General features: G+C 30.9%; 2 protein-coding genes across 2 annotated transcripts; one reads left to right on the plus strand and one right to left on the minus strand.

Annotated features, from left to right (window-relative positions):
• Nucleotides 1-251: 251 nt before the first annotated feature.
• Nucleotides 252-1,136, minus strand: LOC133283812 (uncharacterized). The gene has a single exon (XM_061480723.1). The coding sequence runs from the start codon at nt 1,134-1,136 to the stop codon at nt 252-254; it is 885 nt and encodes a 294-aa protein (XP_061336707.1).
• A 1,010-nt stretch (nt 1,137-2,146) lies between these two features.
• LOC133283788 (uncharacterized) lies at nt 2,147-15,566 on the plus strand. Its single transcript, XM_061480700.1, has 6 exons — nt 2,147-2,279; nt 12,107-13,305; nt 14,026-14,076; nt 14,723-14,791; nt 15,000-15,143; nt 15,414-15,566. The coding sequence occupies exons 1-6, from the start codon at nt 2,147-2,149 to the stop codon at nt 15,564-15,566; spliced, it is 1,749 nt and encodes a 582-aa protein (XP_061336684.1).
• Nucleotides 15,567-24,223: the final 8,657 nt, after the last annotated feature.

Genomic DNA, 24,223 nt, shown 5'->3' on the forward strand with positions numbered 1-24,223 from the left:
AAAAACAAGAACTCTCTCCTCATGCACATCTATGGTGGTAGATTATATGGAGTGGTAATGACTGGCCAGCAAGAATAGGTCTTCCCCGTCATATCAAATGGAGCAAACCCATCTGAAGATAAACCAAGGCAGACATTACGGGGTTCCTGAGCAAAATCATGATGTGTTTCATCAAAGTGCAACCATGCTTCAGCATCTGATGGATGTGTCAAGGAATCATTATTTCTTTCATGTTCCCGATGCCATCTCATCTAACAAGCTGTCTGCTCTGAAGAGTATAATCTTTGAAGCCTAGGTACAAGGGGGAAGTACCACATTTTTTTTACTGCTGAAGCTTTCTCCTTTCCATTTTTTGTTACATATTTATATCGATTTTCCCCACAAAATTCACATTTAACAAGTTGTGAATGTTCTTTATAGAACAACATGCATCCAGTGGGGCAACAATGTATCTTCTCTCCTTTAAGACCGAGATTCTTCACAGATTTTTTTGCATTATAAAAATCCTTTGGCATGGAATGCCCTTTTGGCAAGACATCTCCAACAAACTTCATCCATTGATTGAAGCACCCCTCAGTCATTCGATAATCTGTTTTCAAGCTTAGGGCTGTCAGACAAGCAGATAAGGTGGTGTGTGTCTCACAACCATCCCACAATGGAAGTTGGGAAGCTTGAAGCATGTTGAAAAATTGTTGTGTTTCCGGATTAGGATCTTCATGCATTAACTGTTGAATTTCATCTGTGTCACCCTGTAGGTGCGCTCCAATATGTGGACCTGCAGCATCCATGATCAATTGCTCATATTGTTCATAGTTATCTCGTTGACCACTTCCGCCATAATATGAGTGTCTTTCAACCACTGGGGGAGGATTCGGATGAGATTCTCCATGACTCGACCAACAATAATAATCAGGCATGAAGCTGTACTTACACAAATACACCCTCACTGTGTCTGCATTATGAAATTTCGTACACTTGCACTTCTTACAAGGACAACGAAACTCAGTCGTTGAGTTGGTGCTATTTTCAATTGCAAACTGTATGAACCTTTCATTTCCATGTTGGAATTGTAAAGTGATTGACCTTGAATCATCTATGCGATTGTGCATCCAACTCCTATCATTTGATCCTTCCATAGAGTTAAAAATGAAAAGAACTCTGCAAACCATACCATGAACATGTAGTATTAAAGGAATGAATGACATAGAATGTGAACATTTTGAAAGAGCATATCTTCTTTAAAGCTTCTGAATTAATATGTAATGAGACAGAATATCGTGACATGTATGGCAAAGAAGATAGAGTGTAGCTTGTTAAAAATAAAATAAAAAAGCATAATTTGTATGAATGCATGCTTTGAAAGTACCTCACAAATGCAGAAATGGAGCAAACTAACCTGGAAGTCTATATGACGCCTCCTAAGAATGTTTTGATATTTTTTATAGACCAACTGTGGAAAGCGTCCGGATATGCCTGATTGAAAGGCGGGGAAACAATAGGTAAATATTTCTTTGTAAGATAAACTATTGGTCAACCAAAATTCAAGCACAGTTATACTTTGAGGACATTATGACATGTATAAAGATTGCCTCCTCGGTTGACAAACTCAACATTGGTTGTGCCCTGTTGTAAATATTAGAAATATGAAATAGAAAAACATGAATGGAAAAATAAAGACTTACCTCTGAACTGAATTACAGAACATGTTTTATTCTAAGCTAAATAATAGAAAATTGGATAATGGGTTAATGAGTTCGTGGTTGCCCAAGAAAATCCAAGTTAACTACTTCAGTGACTTAATATGTTGAGTTGGAATAGTTTAAATAAATTATAGATGAGAAATTTATATATATATAGCATACAGCATCTATACTTAAGTAGATATATATATATATATATAGTCATATAGATGAGTGTGCGTGACTGCAAAGGATGCTTCTTTGTCTCTCTGACTATTCAATATTATCCGACAAGAAATTTCCATGTGTAACTTTTAAACTGTTCTTTGGTTCCTCTTTATCGTATCAATACACTTTTCTTTCATCTTTATTTGCTTTTTCTAGCAATAACCTCCTCGGAACTACCACACATAGAGGACGACAAGTATAAAGGTTGTGAAATAAAGAGAGAAAGAAAACAAGGAGACATGGGAAGGCCACCTTGTTGTGACAAAAAAGGTGTCAAGAAAGGTCCTTGGACCCCTGAAGAAGATATCATATTGGTCTCTTATATACAGGAACATGGTCCTGGCAATTGGAGGGTTGTTCCCACCAAAACAGGTTAATACCCTCACTATGTTTTTTTTTTTTTTTGTGATTTTGAGTATAGGCTATGCATGATCAATAAAATTGTTATTCAAGAGAACTTAATCTGAATTGGTTTTACTTCACTCATGATCTGAATTGATTTATTCATCTTATTGGGGTTTTCAGGGTTGTCAAGACAACACAGGTCATAGGAGTATCACATTATTGTACTGGTTTTTTTTTACATTAAACACAAAATGCAACTGAGTCTACGTGACAGAATGCAACGTGTCAGATGGATTATAAGTAAAGTGGAAAACATAAAGGGGCCTAACCATATTCTCAAAGTCCATTTCGGCACCCAAACATGACTCCATCTAGGGTCACATGCACGTCAGAGATTGTGGGCAAGGGCATGTGCTTGCTTACATTACTATGGACACGAGAATTGGCAGTGTAGGATCTATGGCTCAGTTGCTCCAAAACATCAAAATATCCTTCATTGCTATTTCAGAGTTTTTTAAATTAATTTCCCTATTATAAAACTACTAGTTATCCCTTCACCTCCATCGACAGTACACTAAGAGTATACTAGAGTTTTCTGGAAAAACCAGACCTTTCTGTTGATGGGCAACGTGGCTAGCTTGCTGCAAATGGTTATCACTTTTTCTTGGGAATGTAAAATAACAATGTGGCCCCAGTCTCCATTCCCCCTCCAAGGGTAACAACTAATTAGCTGCAAAGCGTAAAACCTAGCTAGCTCCAAAATAAACAGAGATATTTGCCTTAGCCATAAACTATCGACTAACACATACAGTGATGAGAAGCAATACCTCAAGAAGTGCTTTGAAACAGAAAGTGAAGCAAGTAGCAGAGTCCTTGTCAATAGCAATCAAAACCTGAAATTCCCCACAACATAAACAAAACCAAAAAAAATCAAAGCTTTCCATTATCAGAGATGGGGCTCATGAAGAAAACGAAAAAAAAAACTTACAAACAGAGGTCAGTAATGGTGGGCGAAGAAGTGTCATGACCTTGAAGGTGAACCCTAAACAGACGTCATCTGAATGCAAAATATATATCACACACTCATTGTGATTTAAAAAAAAGGGAAAATTTCATTTTCACCCATTGTGGTTTTGTGTTTTATCATTACGACTCCCTGTGGTTTTAAACTTATCACTTAGACCCATTGTGCTTAAATAATTTATCATTTAACCTCTCGTGGTATCAATTTATCACAAAACCACAATGGGTGAAAATGAAGTTTTCCCTAAAAAAAATATCATTTAACCCTAAAGTCTTAGTTACCTTGTGATAACGAAATATATCAGTTTCACCGTTGTTGTCTTAATAATTAAAATTTATATTCCAATATCTTGCAAGTAATTTATTTAGGAATTAATTTATAACTCTATCTTAATTTTTTTACATTATTTAAATATATTTAAAAAATAGAATAAAATTTGTTTAACATAAAGTAAATGGGGACGGTTATACTTACCACCAGGTAAGTTTACCACCCTTACAACCAATCTCCTAAGCTATAAATTAGAATTAAATTTAACGGCCCATAATTATTCCTTATAATCCTAATTTTTTCTCTCTCATCCCCTCTTTGTCTCTCTCTAGGTTTGGGATCTGCACACACCTCTCTCTAGGTTTGGGAATCAACTCTCTCAGTCATTTCACAACAAAATAAAAATCTTAGCAATAAACTAATCGTAAGTAAACATAATTATTTCCAGTGCAGTTTCTGACGATTATCAAGATTCAATCAGCAGAAAGCACAAGAACTGATTGATAATCACACATTTGCTTTGCGATAAAAATTAATAGAGCATATTTCAAAAGGACCTAGAAATCAACGCATAATCAGGCATTGTTTCTGTTCGTTGTTATTAGCATATTTACAGACATAAAATTTCACAAATGGCACACTGACTTCGTTGTTATAATCATGATAATAATACAAGCACCTCCAGCACGAATATCAAAGAACCCTAGAGTAAAAAAATTAGCTCCAATATATATTGTGCTCGTCGTTCCTGAGCTTCTTCCTAATTTTAATTTTTATATGTACGAACAAGATGGACTTGCCAGCCACGAGCTTGAAAGAATTTAGAGAGAGAGGTGTGTGCAGATCCTAAACCTAGAGATAGAGAGGGGATGAGAGAGTAAGATTTAGGATTATAAGGGAATGTTATGAACCGTTGGATTTAATTTTAATCGGACGGTTAGGAGATTGGTTGTAAGGGTGGTAAACTTATCTGGTGGTAAGTATAACTGCCCCCAAATTAAATATGTATTATCAAAATAAGATAAGAAATTTTTTTAATAATCTCCTAAAAATATCACGTAGACCCCCCGTGATTTTAAATTTATCACTTAAACCCACTGTGGTTACACATTTTTTCACTTAAACCCCTAATGGTTTAAAAATTAATCAAGTACAAAAGATTTTTAAAAATAATTTTCTCTCTTTTTTCTTTTCTTTTCTTTCCCTTACATTCACATGATATATTGCAACTCATACATATTTTCTTACTTGTTCATAACATACTTCTTTCTTTTCTTTCATTCTGTAATACATCCATGATCAATGACCATAGTCAAAGATCACATAAGGCAATTAGGATATGACCACAAATGTCATTCCAGATGGATGTGTCAAGGACAAAGTTCCGTTTGTTTTCTCGTATAAATGGGGATATAATCCCACTCTCATAACGTCCAATTTCACATATAAGGCCAAAGAAAGAATTTATTCATTTTTCTTTTTATTCATATAATATTTAGATCCATATAAGTGCTCAGTAGCACAAACAATCACTCCTAAAACATACTTCCTATGTAAATGGCTAAGAGCCATATAAAGGAAACAATGCCAATTTAATGTCTAGCAATGTTTTAGTCTTCCAAATTCAAGCTTATCTTCAACGGAATAATAATTCGGTCGAAAAAATCATAAAATTAATTTCTTTTTGATTTATTTTTTTGAAATTGTTTTCGACGGAATTATTTTTCCGTGAAAAATATTTGACGAAAATATGATTTTCGTCGAAATTTGCATAAAATTAATGTTTTTTTATTTATTTTTTTGAAATTGATTTCGACGAAATTTCATTTCCGTGGAAAATCTTTGACGGAATCAGTTTTTCGTCAAATATTTCATAAAAAAAAAAAATTTTGATTTTTTTTTTTTTGAAATTGTTTTCGACGAAATTCCATTCCCGTGGAAAATCTTCGACGGAATCAGTTTTCCGTCGAACATTTCATAAAATTAATTTTTTTTTGTTTTATTTTTTTGAAATTGTTTTCGACGGAGTTACTTTTCCGCGATGAATCTTCGACGGAATCAGTTTTCCGTCGAAGATTTCATAAAATTAATTTCTTTTTTTATTTATTTTTTTGAAATTGTTATCGACGGAATTCCATTTCCGTTGAAAATCTTCGACGGAATCAATTTTCGGTCGAAGATTTCATAAAATTAATTTCTTTTTCCATTTATTTTTTTGAAATTGTTTTCGACGGAATTCCATTTCCGTGGAAAATCTTCGACGGAATCAGTTTTTCGTCGAAGATTTCATAAAATTAATTTCTTTTTTTGAAATTGTTTTCGACGGAATTCCTTTTCCGTGGAAAATTTTCGACAGAATAGAGATTCTGTCGAAAAATTCATAAAATTAATTTCTTTTTGATTTATTGTTTTGAAATTGTTTTCGACGGAATTAATTTTCCGTGGGGAATCTTCGACGGAATCAGTTTTCCGTCGAAGATTTCATAAAATTAATTTTTTTTTGTTTTATTTTTTTTGAAATTGTTTTCGACGAAATTCCTTTTCCGTGGAAAATCTTCGACGGAATAGAGATTCTGTCGAAAAATTCATAAAATTAATTTCTTTTTGATTTATTGTTTTGAAATTGTTTTCGACGGAATTACTTTTTCGTGATAAATCTTCGACGGAATCAGTTTTCCGTCGAAGATTTCATAAAATTAATTTCTTTTTTCATTTATTTTTTTGAAATTGTTTTCGACGGAATCATTTTTCTGTGGAAATTCTTCGACGGAATTAGTTTTCCGTCGAAGATTTCATAAAATTATTTTTTTTTTGATTTTTTTTTTGAAATTGATTTCGACGGAATTTCATTTCCGTGGATAATCTTCGACGGAATCTCTTTTCCGTGGTAAATCTTCGACAGAATTCGTTTTTCGTCAAAGATTTCATAAAATGAATTTCTTTTTAGATTTATTTTTTTGAAATTGATTTCGACGACATTCTTTTTCTGTGGAAAATCTTCGACGGAATTAGAATTCCGTCGAAAAATTCATAAAATTAATTTCTTTTAGATTTATTTTTTTTGAAATTATTTCCGACGAAATTATTTTTCCGTGGAAAATCTTCGACGGAATCAGATTTTCGTAGAAAATCTTCGACAGAATCAGATTTTCGTCGAATATTTTTTACGGAAAATAATTTCCGTAAAAAATTATCGACGGAATACATTTTCCATTGAAATTTTCGTCTTTAATTTGGACAGAATATTTTTCGTCGAAAATTTCCGTCGAAAATCTTGACTTTTCTAGTGGTGAGTAAAGCGGGTTTAGTTTTGAAACCACCTCATCTCTCGCTTTTTTAGACGAAAGCCTACCACCTGGACTGCTATACTTGCTAGACTATTTGGTGAGTTTTGTGGCCTCAATGCACACACAACGTGGCCAATCCATTCTCGTTGTGTGTTGTTGCGAGTTTAGTAACGTGATAGTTTGAAGAAGAAAAAATTGATCTCTCACGTTCAGTAAATATTTTTAAATTTTATGGTAGTACGATCAATATCCTCATACTCGTACATCCCTACACATATAGCCATCTATTCATCCGCACGTACACACACACGCACGAGCATAACCAGTCTAGCAAGTTAGTGGCCTACGACTTGGATTGTTTGTGGCCTACCCTGCCTTGGCCCGTTTTAAAAGTAATACAAGCTTGAATTGTAACCATCTTGCATAATGGTGCATTGTTGTGTAATTAGTCTCCCTATTCATTCTCAAAGTCTTATATAAAGGGATGTGTTCTCTATAAAAAAATAAACTAATAAGAATTGGTGATATTGTCCTACTTTCTCCCTTTATTTCATACTTTCTCTATTTTCTATCTTAGTTTTATAATATATTTTTATTTTCTTTCTTAGTTTTATAACAAATTTATTTTATAAATTAGATTGTATTCAAGCAAATAATTCTAGTTTAATTATTTCAACAAAAAATTTAATAAATCTTGTAATAAAAAAATTATTATTGAACACATTAATTCAATGAACTCCTTGATATTATATATTTTTACCTAAACTATTATTTTCATTTGTTAAAAATATTAGGAAAATATTTTCAAAGAAAAGCTTTTTTAATTTTTGATACACAAGCATGCAAATACATACTACGTTCTTGAAGGCACAAATATACACACATATGATAGTAATTAAATTATTTGTGACATTTTACCAACAAAAAAAATTTTATTTGTGACAAAAATGAAAAGAAAATCATAAATTCATTTTAAATTTACTTGCTAAATGAGAGTCAAAGAAAAGTGAGGACAATTACAAATAGTAAACTATATATTAAGTGAATTAATTTTATTTAATATTGATTTAAATAAAGAAAGATGTCATGTTGAATGCATTTAGTGATCTCCCATACACTGAACATTTCTCCTATTTTTTAATAAAAACTAAGTTTTTTAAAATAATATTATTGAATTATCAAACATATCTTTAAATTCTTACGCCTCTGAGTTTTTAAATAAACCAATATTTTGAATTATTTATTTATATAGAGTTTTGGTGATAGAGATAGGAAATACGGAACCAAATGATAGTAGTTCAATTGATGACAAGGAATTGAGTAGGTGAAAGTGAGAGCATGTATTAGATCCTCTCCAATATTGTCTTTGGGAGGGGTTTAAATCCTTAATCCTGGGACACATCTTGAATAGAATTAATCTCAAAGCGATGAATCGATTGGAATATCTAAAAAAAAATAAGGATGGTTGGCCAACAGTTTTTTATTTATTCTTTTCTTTAATTGCATATGACTTTATAATATATGAAAATATATTTTAAGTGTTTAAAAATTATATTTGAATCTTAGATTATATATATTGAGAGAAACTATTGGAATTTAAATATTTAAATAAAACATTTTAAAATATATTTGAACAAAAAACGGTCATTAAAAACATTCAATGATGTCCTTAATATTAGATATTTTCAATATATTTATTTAAATTTATTATTTATATAAGAGACTTTCCTTTCTTTAATTATATCATTAAAAAATAATTAAATCACATGTCTCTCATGTTCCAAAAAAAAAAAAATCACATGTCTTTCCACCTAATTATTACAAAAATTAATATTTACTAGGCAAGTCAATTAAAATCTTGCCAAAACTGACAATCTACATGCGCATGACCTTGAATTCAAAATCTTAGAAAATAGAAAGAAAAAAAAAATTGAGCGATGACCGAAATAAATGCATATGACTGTAATAAAGGAAGAGTAAAAGGCTATTTTTCTTTTTAGGGTTAAATATTTTTGCTTTTAATGTAGAAAATATTTTTTGTCACATTGATATAAAATGAGTTGTTCTCACTAATTTTTTTTTTCTTTCTTCTCTTAATATTGAGATCTATTTACTTTTATGTGAGTAGCAGAAAATTTGTTTCTATAATAAAAATAGAAATATTTTTCTATTTTTTTGATAGACATATTCAGAAATTGAGGTAAAAAAAGAAAACTGAATGGGAAAAATATAATTGTTGACATGCCAAATATAAAGAAATAGAGAAGAGAGCGTTTCATTAATACATACACAACCCTCAATTCAAAATCGATAAAATAGATAAAGAGTTGAATGGAAAACAAAAGAAATCTATAATATAAAATAGGAAGTAGGATATTTATATTACCAAATTTTTCTATTACCACTTTAATTATTATTGGATTTATTTTATTTTTTTCTCTTTCCATTCAACTTTTCTTTAATTCAATGGTGATTAGAGTGGTAACAGAAAAATTTGGTAGTATGAATATTTTACCTAATAAAAAAAAGTAAATTATATATATATATATATATATATATATATATATATATATATATAAATTATTTAGTATCTGATCACCAATAAGGACCGATTAATTGTGATTCGAACCAAAAAAACATATAACAAATGCAGAAAGCAAAAGAACGTGAGAGTTTTCCTTTTGTTTTCTCACCAATATATTTTAAAATAATTGGAGGGGGAGTTACAAAAAATTTTAAATTCAAAAAATTAAGAACTAGACAATAGAGTGAATATAATAAGTAATGGGCAAAGAGGTGACACGAGGAATTGCAGTACAAGGGCGTGGAACAATTTGTCAACAGCCCTCCTTGACACCTTACTACTGCAAGCGTTTCTAACATTTCAAGAGTTGCCATATAAGTACACTAAGTCAGAAACAGAATTTTCTATAATATTGAAATAAAAAATTGCATCCAATTCAAAATCTAGGGTGGTCCCCACAACCATCTCTATTAAATCTTGAAGTGAAGCAATCACATGCTTCACTTTTGATAGATATACACACTAGAGAAACACAGAGTAAAACAAATTGTGAGTGAAGCCAGAGCCACCAACTTTCCTGTCCCAGCGCCTATCATTTCTTATACTCACAGATCTTTTGGGTATAATCTCTTCTCGATTTCTACATCTAGCTTGTTTATGTGACATAAATGGATGAGATTCATTTTATTAACGGGCATGACCACTTTCTTATGACTATTGATTTTGTTAAATGATTTTTTAAAATGGGATTTTGATGTGTATGCATGTGTTATTTCATTCCTCATTTGTGCTCAGTCTGCTTGCATTATTCTCCATCAACTTAATTTGTCGAGGATTCATGGTATCTATGAATCTCAATTTTATTTTTATACAAATTGATGTTCTGTGCAATTTGGTATTTAGGGTTTTCATTTGTCAAAAGTAAAATTAAGATTAAACTATTATTATTTATTTTAATTACAATTTTATCGGCACATATCTATTTTCATTTAAAAAAATCACACATTTTTCTGCTTTTATCGGAACCTATTCCTCACTCATGAGAAGAGTATATAGATTTTTTTCAGACGAAAATTATATTCAACATGAAATGTAAAACCGTCAGTAATTTTATTGATTTGATTAATTTAATTTTTTTATTATTTTATAATTTAAAATTATTTTATTTTATTAAAATTTAGTGGAAATTATGATCTAACAATAATATTGGAGAGTGAAAGATAAGATAGATATATATAAAAAAAGATAGATAGAATAACATATGTAATATATTATTTTTCATGCTTATTTTATCTACCAATCTCCAATATTTAGATCAGAATCTCAAAAATAAAGAGAAATAATAAAAATTAATTAAAATTCTAATCTAAATGTTGAAAGTGATAGATAAAATAGATATAAAAAAAAAAAGTAAATAGAATAATTTATTTCTTATTATATTATTACATTATTTATTATTTTTTGAATGATAGTAAATAGGCTAATAAATGGGGTGTCAGAATTAAAGGATCAGTTTTGTGACTTTTGTCTGACTGAGGATTCCAAGGCAGGCCTAGTTATTTTGTGTGACGTCAGGTTGCGGAAGATACGAACTAGGAAGTTTCAAAGTCAAGTGGAAATTAGTTTTATCATATAGGTTCTAATGTTATAATAAATAAAGTGTCTCTGCGCCAAAACTGCACGGAAAAGAGTTTGGGAGAATTTCCAAGGGTAAGAGTTCTAAAGATAGATGTGAAGTAAGGATCACGTAAGAGAAGAGGTTTGAAGAATTAATGGAGTGGACAAATGGGTTTTGAAATATTAGTGTAGTACGAGTGGGGGTGTTTGAGCTTTAAGATTGGGAAGAGAAATGGTGAGGAATAGAGAGAGCTTGAAGCTCAAAGTTAGTGTAGTCCGAGGTTGTCTGAGTTACAAAGTTGAAGTACATCTAAAGTTAGATTTAGTAAGATAAGACTATCCAAGGTTGATTGTGTAAATACTATCCAAGATTTAGCAAGATAAGAGGTGATGAAGAGTGGGACCACAGGATTCAAACATGGAGATTAGTATAATTCAAGGGAAGGAGAAGTCAAATTCGTGGAAGAGAAGAGATAGCAAAGAGCGAATCTAGGTAGATAAGAAAATATAGAAGAAAAAAAAAAGTATAAATTCCTTACTTAAAGAGTAAAGACCCATATTTATATGTGTGGGATTGTAGTAACCAGCTAAGTGATTGTGCATTTAACCTTGTGTGGGTGCATGGGTATAGGATGAGACTAAATTGGATTAGAAGGGTATGCAGTATACTTGGCTAAGAACTATAATTATTCATCAACCTATGATTAGGGTATTTCTATCCATAACAAAGCAAATAAATTATGTGTGGGCTTTCATATTGGTTATCTTGATTCTTTCCCTCGAAGTTGAACTCCACATGTTAGTGTTTAATGCAAACTAGTTTTGGTTCCTGATATACATGCAATCCATTTTTTGTTTTAATTACCACTTTGGGCAGAATTTTCCAAACAATGCTTACCTTCAAATATTATTACAATGTTCAATAGTATTTTTCTTTTGGTTCCCATGCAGGTTTACCAACTCACTAGGAAAACCACACAATGAACCCTCAAGGTGAGATCACCTATAATTCCTTATCCCTCAAAAATTTTAAATTGACCATGATCATGATTTGGGTTATACAAGGATAAACGCATGCATGATATATCTATACATTGCTTGCACTGTTTAACTCTATGATGTCCTTATACAGGAGGCCAAATCGGACAAGTTACTGGTAATGCAAACATTCGAAACAGGACAAGAAGGTTTCGTTCTTCTTCAAGTTCCTTCACTTATGGAAGGGGTCAATTGCTCCAATCTAGGTTTTATGGACAATACATGAATCTCCCTCAAGAGAGTGCTAATATTGTTCTAAGTAATGGTCGCGGTGCTGCTGTTTCACACCATGATACCGTTGCTACAATGCAGAGATTGACTCCTCCTTCGGGTTCCCTTACTATAAGTCCTCAAAGGTTTTCTGGATCAAATGTGCTTCAATATCAAGGGACTACTCGTACTATCCCTCAGAGTAATGTAGACTCAACTGCTGAACGTGTAGGGAACATTAATCCTTCCATGAATCAAAGGAACAATAATGTTTTACCTATCAAGAGAAGCTCAACTGATGATGTTCCGAGAGAATTTTTAGTAGGTGAAAGTTCCAGCATGGGTGCTGCTGCTGGAACAGCTAAACGAAGGGGTTCTTCTTCTAATGTCAATGTCAATAACAATGTTCCTGTAGCTTCAGTTTCTGAGATGCAACCCTTGAGTCAACCTGCACAGACTGAAAACTTTCAGAGTAATATTAATGTGCATTTCACAGGCCCTACACCTCCAGAGGCATTTGCACCCCCAAACAGTTATGGAAGAAGGTTCATTCATGCACATTACGAAACTTTTTCATTTGGTGCAAGTTCCTCAAATCCACGTCGAATTCGGTTTCCTCCTAGTGTTCGTGAAGTTCATTATGTGAGTTCAGGAAATGCTCCTCCAGCAATGATGCCCTACTATAGCCAGGGAAACATTCAAGGAAATGTCATGCTTGGTCCTCAAGTTCAATTTGGAAGTGGAACTGCAATCTATTTTGGAAATGTTCCCCACCCTTCTGGACAATATGCCTCTTTCAGTGGTGTTAATGCATCGAATGTTCCTGCATTGGTTCCTTTGGAGACACCAATGCAAATTTCGAACTATCCTGGAGGTCGAGCATTTGCTTTCCCTGTGCCAAATTGGACCCTTCTGTCTCCATCGCAGCAAATGCAGTTTTCAAGACCAGTTGGAAATTCTAGACCTGAGAACGAGCACAATTCAGCTGCAACATCTGAGATTCAAGCTGGTGTTAACTCTGTGCCCCTTACTATATCATCGCCTTCTTTTAGGTCTATAATGAGACGCAGGTTGATGGCTCAGGTATGCTTAATTAATACTTGCCTTCTTAGATGTTAAAATTCATGTGAATTTATTGTTAACATGCTTTTCTGGATAGTCTATAGCCATAAAGCCAAGAATTGATAGATGTGACAATATTAGAAAATGGAATTTGATTTTTATCATTGCAAGTGAAGTGGGAATATAATGTTCAATGAAGTGAAATGCTAATTATGTTTGTAGTATTAGATCTAACATAGTTCACATATTTTCTGAAACTTACATTAATAGAACGTCAAATATTGTGAAACATATGATAGTTAAACCAACCCAATTTAGTTACTCTTATTATTGGATTTATATATGTAATTATACCTATTGTGGAGATGCATAATTCCATAACCTTTCCAAAGTGCATAATCCTAACAAAAAAAATGCATTATTTCTTAGTTCTAGCGTGTCATTTTGACCAGACATGGAGTCTTTGTGAAGGCTTTTACGGAATTTCAAAAGGACATGAGTTTCCTGAATCCAGTCTTGGGAAATTATAGTATCAAGTATACGAAACTTTGGTGCACCAAACAAGTGTAGTATTGACACATTATTATACACTGTTGATCATATGTTCAAGTTGCAAATGATATCACAATTTTCTTTTGAGTTTGATGTAGAAATTTCTGTTTCTTTTTCGTCGTAATTGATCTGGTAACTATTTTAGCCTTTACCTAGTTAGATGTTTTCATGAATTTCCATGTGTAACAGGCTCGCACTATCGTGCAACGTTTACGCGCTGGTCAGACTCTACTGTTTCAGGTAGATTTTCACCTAATTATATAGGGCAATGCTTTTCTCATGTTAGATGAGATAATATTATCTCATGTAGAGACATAATTGGGTGGGTCCCACGGTTAAAAGAAAAGAAAAAAGAAAAAGAAATGCTGGCTCGGATTGCGATGTGTCTATGACATGAGATAAAAAAATTTATGTAACTTGAGAAAAACTTTTCTCAATTATATATGGCTGGATTTTTATTTTTATTTTTAATATTATTCACGTGTTCATCAATTACTTGACTACTCCAATTGGAGTCAAGTAAGACCACATGATGGACAAATTTCTCCTTACTAAATTTTAACACAACTACATTCGTTGAGACTCGAATTTGAGATTACTGGTTAAGTTAGAATAACCTCTTACAATTTGATCCACGTTGGCGGGATGTTCTTCCACTCAAATCCTATATCTGTTGGCAGAAGTTAAACCTTACATACATTTTCTGTTTATGGTACTGTTGATTTTAAGTCATTAATTGGTAAGTGAAATAAGGGACATGCACAATCTTATAGGATTTATTAATTGAGCCATCCCTTTTAAAGCTAGAATATTCTAACATGATAAAATTCAGTTTGCTTTAGTCATTAACTTCTAATCATCTCTAATTTACAAACGTGCCCTACAGGAAATGATGGTCCTCGACTATTCAGTTGTATTACATTTGCTTGAGGTAAGAGACCCGCAACAGGATGAGGTTAACGTTTCACACGGCCTAAATTTGATATATTTAATAGTGAAGCAACTCATGATTAGCATTTTATTTTATTTTTATTAAATTCTTGTTTGAAGGAAGCATTGCATTTGCACTTATTTTCCTGTTGAAGAAAGAAAACTCCAATGGTGGTCCTAGTTTAGAATAAACTATTTGACTTGAATATTACCCTGGAAATAATGATTTGAAGCTGCAGGATGATGATTTCGAAGAAGAAGAATATGAAGAGGAGAACATGGGACTTACTGAGGAACAGGTCATGAAGCATATTAGGCCTCAAAAATTCGTTTCCGATGAGACTCCAGAAAATAAAGAAGCATGCTGCATTTGCCAGGTGAGACTCGTTACATTTTGATTCATTCGAGAGTAACCAACGAGGAATTTTGAGAGTTTAGATCAAAAAATGGAACTCTTTTTATTGATGATTGAGAAAACTAATTTCTTTGTCTCATTTCTACTATTGTGTTAAGCCTATTTCTCCAATCTAAATTGCATTTTTATCTACTTATTGTCTCTTTTATGTTTTACTTTCTTTTTATGGAGAGTATGTGCATGTTCACATCTCAAGTTCTAAGATCTTGGTTTTGTTTTTTTACATATTTAGGAGTTCTATGTCAATGGAGAACAAGTTGGGAGGCTGGATTGTGTGCACATATTTCACATTGGCTGCATCATAGGATGGCTCAGGCGGAAGAACCAATGCCCCGTCTGCAAATGCAAGGGATTAATAATTATTGATGAAGATGGTGATGAGTAATTCCTGGCTGTAACTTTAAAGACCAGGATTCCAGCTTTGACTTTTCAAGTATGGATAAACTTATTTATGTAATAAGCAAGTACTTTGTGCTTGATGGCTCCTGCAACTTCTTTTTTTTTTTTTTTTATTAAAACTGAATGTTTTTATTTGTCGGTGGACCTGGGATGACATTATACTTGAAGCCATTCCAAGTTCCAACAGAACCTATTTAGTTAATGCTATATCATGGGATGTTTTGAACTAATTTGCTACGCTCTATAACTATCTGCTTGTGGTTTTTCTAATGGCAGCTTATGATCATTTAATTAATTATGATATTATTTACAGTGTGCGTGTATAGTACAGGGATTGTAAGTGTTTATAGGTCTATGCATTATAAATAGGTAGAATCACAAAAAGTATACAATATTTTACTTTTTCAATAAGAGATTTAATTAACCTACTTATTAGGCGAATTTGATTTTCTTTGAAAAGCTATATACAAATTTGTGAAATCTCTTATCAAAATTTATTTTCATATGATTTTTTTTTTAATTGTAACTTTTTTCATATATTTACGGATAATTTTTTTTTACTAGATATATTTTCAGATACTTGTTTGATTATTATTGGATTTAAAATAAATTATATATATAATCTAAAATGTAAGATACAAATGTAAATTTCTACTTCGATATTTCTTAAAAAGCGCAATATTGTAGGCCAACAGGTAAGTTTAGAGAATGTAGAGGTTGGGTCACTCATTTTTTCTCATACCCCATATTTCCATCATAAGGACACACTAGAAGACCTTAAGTTACGCACGCTCAAAGCCATGGAGTCAAGTTCCTGATGAATCACGGAACACACACCTCCATATCCTCATGCTTGCAAAGATGGTTGGAAAGGTTGTGGTGAATGCAGTCACCTAATTCCAGCTGAAAAAAAAAAAAAAATTCTACGCTCGCATTGGGTGAAGAATAATTACAACACAAACTAAAGGGGTTTGAGGCATAAGCAGTCCCGAAGAACATGCACTATTGTCTCCCTATGACCATCAAACGAAGGAATTGGAAAGGGAAGGAAAGGAAAGGAAAGGGAGGATTTTAGTAAACACTTTCTTTGTTTGTGAGTTTAAAAAAATGAGAAAAAGAAATTGGAGATTTTTACTAAACCTTGCAAAATCTTCCTTCTTTTTAAAATTAAAGTTCCCCCAATTTAGAGAGTTTAAGAGAGAAAATATTAAAAATTACTTATCTACCCTTAGCATTAAAGCGTGAAAACTACATAAATGTGACATTATTAGAAAAGTCTCAAATATCGACAGAATTTATCGACGAAAAATATTTCGTCAAAAACAGTGATAATTTTTTTGATGAAAATCATATACGTCAAAAAATTTCCTTCAAAACTAAAGACGACACTAAATTTTGTCATAATCACTAACAAAAAAATTTTACGAAAAAAAAATTCAGTCAAAATTATTCTATAATTCCGTCGAAACTTTCAACAAAAATATTTTCAACCAAAATTTTGACGAAGCACATTTCCATCAAAAAGTTTCGACGTAAAAAATTTGCGTCAAAATTTTTTACAAAAAACATTTCAATCAAAATTTTTCGCAAAATGTTTTGACGAATAATATTTTCATCAAAATTTGTGACTAAAAACATTTCAGTAAAAAATTCTGATGGAAAATTTTTTTTGTCAAATTTTTTTACGAAATCTAAATTTCGACAAAATATTTAAAAAAAAAAAACATATTCATCAAAATTTTTGATGCAAAATATTTCCATCAAAAATTTCAACAAAACACATTCTCATCGAAAGTTTTTGACGAAAAAATTTTTCATCAAAATTCTTTACAGAATTCAAATTTCGTCGAAAGTTTTCGAAGGAAACATATTCGTTAAATTTTTTGACAAAAAAAAATTTCGTCAAAATTTTTCACGAAATACATTTTCATCGAAAATTTTAGACGAAAATATTTTCTGTCAATTTTTTTGATAAAAAATATTTCTATCAAAATTTTCAACGGAGCACATTTCTGTCAAAAAATTTCGACAAAAAAATATTTTCGTAAAAAATTTTGACAAAAAATATTTTCGTAAACATTTTTGACAAAAAATATTTTGAAAAAAAATTTGTCGAAAGTTTCAAATGAAACATTTCCCTCAAAAATTTTGACAGAACAATTTCCGTCGAAATTTTCATCAGAACACATTTCCATTGAAATTTTGAACGGAAAACATTTCATTAAAATTTTGACGGAATTCTTTTTTTCGTTTAAAATATTTGATGGAAGAAATCATTTTCGTCAAAACTTTTGACGGAATTTCGTCGAAAATTTCGATAGAAAATTTATTTATTTTTAAAATTTTCATCGGAGAAAAATTCTGTCGCTTTTCGAAGAAAACTATTCCGACAAAAAAAAAAATTTGTGTCGAAATTTTCATCGTTGCAACGTAGAAATTTTGTTAGAAATTTTAAATTTAATTTAATTTGTCAAATATAATAATTATATTTATTTAAAAAAAGGTAAAATAGTAGAAATATCTCATTAATCCTCTATTTTTCTCCCTCACCATTTTTTAACTCTCAAATAAAGGAAGGGAATACCCTTCAATTGCCTTCTCTTCCTTTCCCTCTCTCCCTTGAATCCCCTTCCTTCCCTTTCCCTCCAAACTTCCAAACAAAGTTACGCACGCTCAAAGCCATGTAGTCAAGTTCCTGATGAATCACGGAACACACACCTCCATATCCTCGTGCTTGCAAAGATGGTTGGAAAGGTTGTGGTGAACGCAGTCACCTAATTCCAGCTGGAAAAAAAAATTAAAAAAATTCTACGCTCGCATTGGGTGAAGAATAATTACAACACAAACTAAAGGGGTTTAAGGCATAAGCAGTCCCGTAGAACATGCACTGTTGTCTCCCTATGACCATCAAACGAAGGAATTGGAAAGGGAAGGAAAGGGAGGGTTTTAGTAAGTCCTTTCTTTGTTTGTGAGTTTAAAAAAATAAGGAAAAGAAATTGGAGATTTTTACTAAACCTTGCAAAATCTTCCTTCTTTTTAAAATTAAAGTTTCCCCAATTTAGAAAGTTTAAGAGGGAAAATATTAAAAATTACTTATCTACCCTTAGCATTAAAATGTGAAAATTACATAAATGTGACTTTATTAGAAAAGTCTTAAATATCGACAGAATTTATCGACGAAAAATACACTACAAGAAAAAATCTTATTAGTGTTGCAAATTTCGTCACTACATATAAAATTTCGTCACAAATTCCTGAGTCGCAAATTTATTTGTAACGAAATTTGATTATTTGTGTTGAAAATTGTCATTTGTGACGAAAATTTTTGTCACAAATAAATTTTTTTCTTGTAATGATATTTCGTCAAAAATAGTGATAAACTTTTTGATAAAAATCATATAGTCAAAAAATTTCCGTCAAAACTAAAGACGAAACTAAATTTTGTCATAATCACTGACATACATTTTTTACTTTCAACAAAAATATTTTCCTCCAAAATTTTGACGAAACAGATTTCCATCAATAACTTACGACGTAAGACAATTGCGTCAAAAATTTTTACAAAAAATATTTCAATCAAAATTTTTCGCAAAATGTTTTGACGAATAATATTTTCATCAAAATTTGTGACTAAAAACATTTCAGTAAAAAATTGTGCTGGAAAATTTATCTTGTCAAATTTTTTTACGAAATCTAAATTTCGTCAAAATATTTAAAAATGAGTGTTACAAGGTTAGTGTAGTAAAATGAGTGTATCTTGAGCTAGAGAACTCCAAATTGAGTGAGATTTGAACCTATGTAAAGCTAACTCAAAGATCTATAACCTTACACAATCTTAGGATTATTGATAAGTGGATAAATCTTGGTTCTATTTTAAATTTGTTGCTTTACTTCCGGAAGTCTGATTTGGAGCAGCCATCTTATGAGTTGCATAATTCCGGCTATACTTAACCAAATGGTTACTACAGGAAAATTGGTTTTCAGAGGCGGTTATATTTGAATTTTGAGGCGGTTCAAACCGCCTCTAAATGCTTGGTTTGAAAGTTCATGAACCTCCTCATTTAGGCAAAATACGGCAGTTTTCACAAACCACTGGAATAACCGCCTCTACATACCAATTTGAGGCAGTTATTTTAACCGCCTCCAAAAGATATTCTGAGGCGGTTATATTAACTGCCTCCAAATAACGTGTGATCACCTCAAAATAGTTAAAATTATATAAATTTTAAAATTTTAATATTAAAAATGTTATTTTTAAAAGTTAATATATATTTTCGACAATGATTAGTTAATATGATTTTTTGAAAAAATTTATTTTTAAAAGTTAATATAATTTTTATTAGTTGAATATAAATAGCTTATTAAATTTTGTATATATGTGTGTTAGTGTGAGTTGTTATATAGAAGGGAATGGAGAAGGAGGAACAAGGGTCATCCAATAAGGGACTTCAAAGTTAAGATGAGATGGTTTTTTCAATGTGCAACAGTCATCTTTGGAAATTTATAAATATCACCAGATGATTAAACTTAAAAATCTAAATGGTCAGATTAAAGTATTACAAGAGAAGAACATACTAACCAAATTTGAGGACGATCCAACGGTAGAACCAAGAGATCTCCCTCTTTGAATCTCACTGTCTGATAGATCATGAACCGCCTCTAAATATGTTTTAGAGGCGGTTATTTTAACCATCTTTAATGTAACTTTTGAGGCTGTTGACATGAAATCGCCTCCTAATGTCTATTAGAGACGGTTAAAATAACTGTCCCCATTTACCATTCCGATGAGGTTACATTAAAATTGTCTCTGATTGCTACATTTAGAGGTGATTATACCCCAACCGCCTCTAAATGGTCAATGAGGGCAGTTATTTTAACCGCGTCTAATATACATTTAGAGATGATTACAGTTTAAACCGCCTCTAAAGGTACAAATTAGAGACAGATTTAATGTATTTGAGGTTTTATCTTGATGCTAGTGAAAGTTTTAAATTCAAAAAGTAAATGTATTTATTATTTTTAAAATTATTCAATGTTTTTTTAGTCAGTAATTAATTATGAAATTATTGAAAAGGTTACCTAGAAAATTTGTAAATATTCATATAATTTATTTTATAAGAAATTTTTATGTAAAGGATGGCTGAGAAAAATAATTTACCGTAAAGGACATAGAAAGTTTAAATTAATAAAATAAATAAATAATATAAATCTTATTTAGAGAAAATAATCAGAATATTTGTCTAAATAAATAAGAATGGGTTTAATGTTTAAGATATAAAATTATTTTCCACCAAAAAAAAAAAATTATCTTCTATGACCATAAAAGTCCAAAGGTTGAGGAAAGAATTTTTTTTTTTAATTTTGATTTCTATACTTATCTTTATCATGACAAAAAATATTTTCTCCCAAACAACATTATTTGGGGTCACAAGAGATAATTATCTCATGGAGAAACTTTATATACCCAATAAAATTACCCTTATAATAAAATTTGTAAATAACTATTAATTCTTAATGAGTAATCCATATATTTTTTTTGTTGGTTAATAGTCCATATTTTTACTAAATGACGAGCATGTTATATATATTAAATAAAAAATTTAGAGAGAAAAAAAATTACCCATATAGTTATTTCTTTGAGTGATTATCTATTCTTACTTATAAATAAAGATTTATTTTATATATATGAAGTTATAAAAAATTTACAAATGAAGATGATTGTTAATGAGTGGTTATTTATTCTAGTTAAGTGATGATGATTATAAAGAGTTGGGGAGAGATATACTTACAACCTAAGGGCCTGTTTGGTGTAATGTATAAGGCCTGATAGTATAAGCTTATACTATTAGTTATGACATTTTTAGTTGTTTGGTGTGACCATTGTATAGTATAAGCTTATACAGCAGGATCCATTTATACATCAAAATGACGTATAACTTAATTAGGCCTAAGAGGATAGGATTAGGCTTGATAAGGGATTGATGTATTATCCAATGCAATTCTCAAGAATTAATATATTATTTTAATATTAATATATTAAAATAAAAAATAATTTTTCAATATATAATTTTTCAAAATATTGGAGGTTTTTTTTTTATAAAAATTAATATATTTGTTGGACACACTGATCAACAGATTTCTATAAAAAATAAGATCATCTGATATATTTGGAAGAATTATATAAATTCATTATTAAAAGGTATTTTTGTTAAAAATATTTATTTTTATCCTATCTAGTATTATACAGTGCATTACCAAATATTAGATGATATTATCTTATACAATAACATGTCAAACGACGGATAGTTTAAAATTTAATCAGGTCTTATATAATCAGGTCTTATACAACAAGTCTTATGCTATCAGGCCTTATCCTATACTATGTACCAAACATGCTCTAAGAGTTTTACAACTCTTACCACCAAAATTTTAATTGTTGATTTCCGTCAATCTAACGATTATAATTTATTGGGTCACACTTATTAATTAATTATTAATTCTCAATAAATTATAACCATTAAATTGACAGAAATTAACAATTAAGATTGGTGATAAAAAATTGTAAAATTTTTAGGTTGTAAGTATATCCTCCCTTTAAAGAGTTATATATTAAATATTAGGGGGGGATTAAATAACTATCATTGTTTATTGAGTGGTTACTTATTCTTACTAAATGATTAATAATTATAAATAAATTTATATTCCATCAATGAAGTTAAAAAAATTACAATTATTTGTTATTAAATATTTTTTTAATCATTTCATTAAATACCTAACTAATTTGTCTTAATCTTTGTCTTTTTTTATTTTTTTTATTTTAGTTCTTGTTTTGTTTCTTTAGTTTGGTTTTAACCATTGATCTTTAAATTTTCTTGGGTGCTTAGCCTCTTATTTCCATTTTTTTCATACTTTCACCCTAGCCCTAATACAACCTTGTAAAAAGTCCTCTTGATTTTTGCATGCATGTGTTTTGAGTAGTGGAGAAGTAGAAATTGAGCAAGTCTATGGTAGGACAATTTTCTTGAGTGGAACTTGAGTGATACACTGATTTTCCCTACTCACTTGAGAGATTGATTGAGAGACCATCTTGTGTGATTAGCATTATTGAATGAGATTACTATGTTTTGTAATTTAAGATGAAGGAATGTCTATCTTAATTGGTTGATCTTTTGAAGCTTTATTATCCTTGTTCAGATTATTATATTCTTACCAATTGTTAGAAATCATTGGCTATCTTTTAGTCTTTTGCTTTGTTTTGTCATTCCTTTAGTTTTTGTTTCAAGTTTTAATTTTGCTCAGTAGTGCAAAAGGATAAGTGTGGAAAAATTTGATAATTAATATTTATTACACTTATTTGTTATTCTTGATTAGTGATTTTTGGATTGTTTAGTGTGTAAATAATGGTCTTTGGGTTAAATTAGATGTTGGGTTTTTAATTGGGTTTATTTTGAAATTTGTAATAAAAATTCAGATTTACGTTACTGCAATATTTTGACCATAACTCATTCCATAGATGTCCGATTGACCCCATTCTTGTTGCGCTTTGTATCTAACTCAGAGGGATACAAATGTTATGAAGACATGAAAGCCCAGTTCGGACAATAAGATGGTTGAAAATCAAGCCCAAGTTCATCACGAGTTGCTGCAGTTTTAATTAGTTCATTGGATTTGAGTTTGTAATTGGGAACCCAAACTTTATGAGGCCCAAATCTATTATTTATCTTTTATTTCCTTTTATACTAGGTCAGACTTGTAGAGCCTATATAGAGGCATGTTTAGGAGACCTTGTCATTCAATTTTAGTTTTAGTTTTCGTTTTGAGAGTTTATGTTTTTACAGTTTCAAGATTCAATTGCAATTTACGTTTTCTCTCTCTTGTTCTTCTTTATTTTCTTAATTTCAATTATGGTTTTCTACGTAGCCATGCTAGGCTAAGCGTTCTTTAATCAATCCAAGAATTAAGGATTCCGCGGTTGAATTCGGAGGACCTGCGCTACATCTTGATGAACCAAAAGAAATACTACACTATTTATTTCTTTTTCTTTTTTTGAGATATTCCAATCGATTCATTTCTTCGCGACTAGTCCGATTCTGTGCAGGTCCCATAATTAAGGGTTAAACCCCTCCCAAAGACAATATTGGGTTCAGATTGCTCCTATTTCAGTTTAAAAATAGAAATAAGAGTTGATACTGACTAATATTCACAATGAAAACAACACACTATAACAACGATAAGGACCATCTCTGCTTTAAGTTTTTACTCTCTATGATTCAGATCATACATCAAATAGTTTGTGGGCACACACTCTCAAGTATCATATCGATGGGCCAATTTACATGATTTAAAAGGGATTAACAAACGAATAAAATAAAACCCATTTTGTACAAAAAAAAATAACTACCGAAAACAAGCACTGAATAAGCATAACAAGAACAAGCTCCGGAAATCAAACTTTTTTCTTCGGCGATGAACCTATGCAGTGTTGGGTCAATAGATTTTTGTGCATTTTCCTTGTGATTGGCTGCAATATCCGCTCTGTTAAAACACGAAGTAATGTTATGCACCTCGCGCCGTGAAATCCCTATGTAGAAAAAGAGAAAAAAAAATGTGTTAGAATAACACAAAATCAAAGACATAACAGAA

The sequence above is a fragment of the Gastrolobium bilobum genome, unplaced genomic scaffold (genome assembly GCF_033153095.1).
Source record: "Gastrolobium bilobum isolate Gb01-03AN ecotype WA unplaced genomic scaffold, APGP_CSIRO_Gbil_v1 utg2155, whole genome shotgun sequence".
NCBI classification, from domain to species: domain Eukaryota; kingdom Viridiplantae; phylum Streptophyta; class Magnoliopsida; order Fabales; family Fabaceae; genus Gastrolobium; species Gastrolobium bilobum.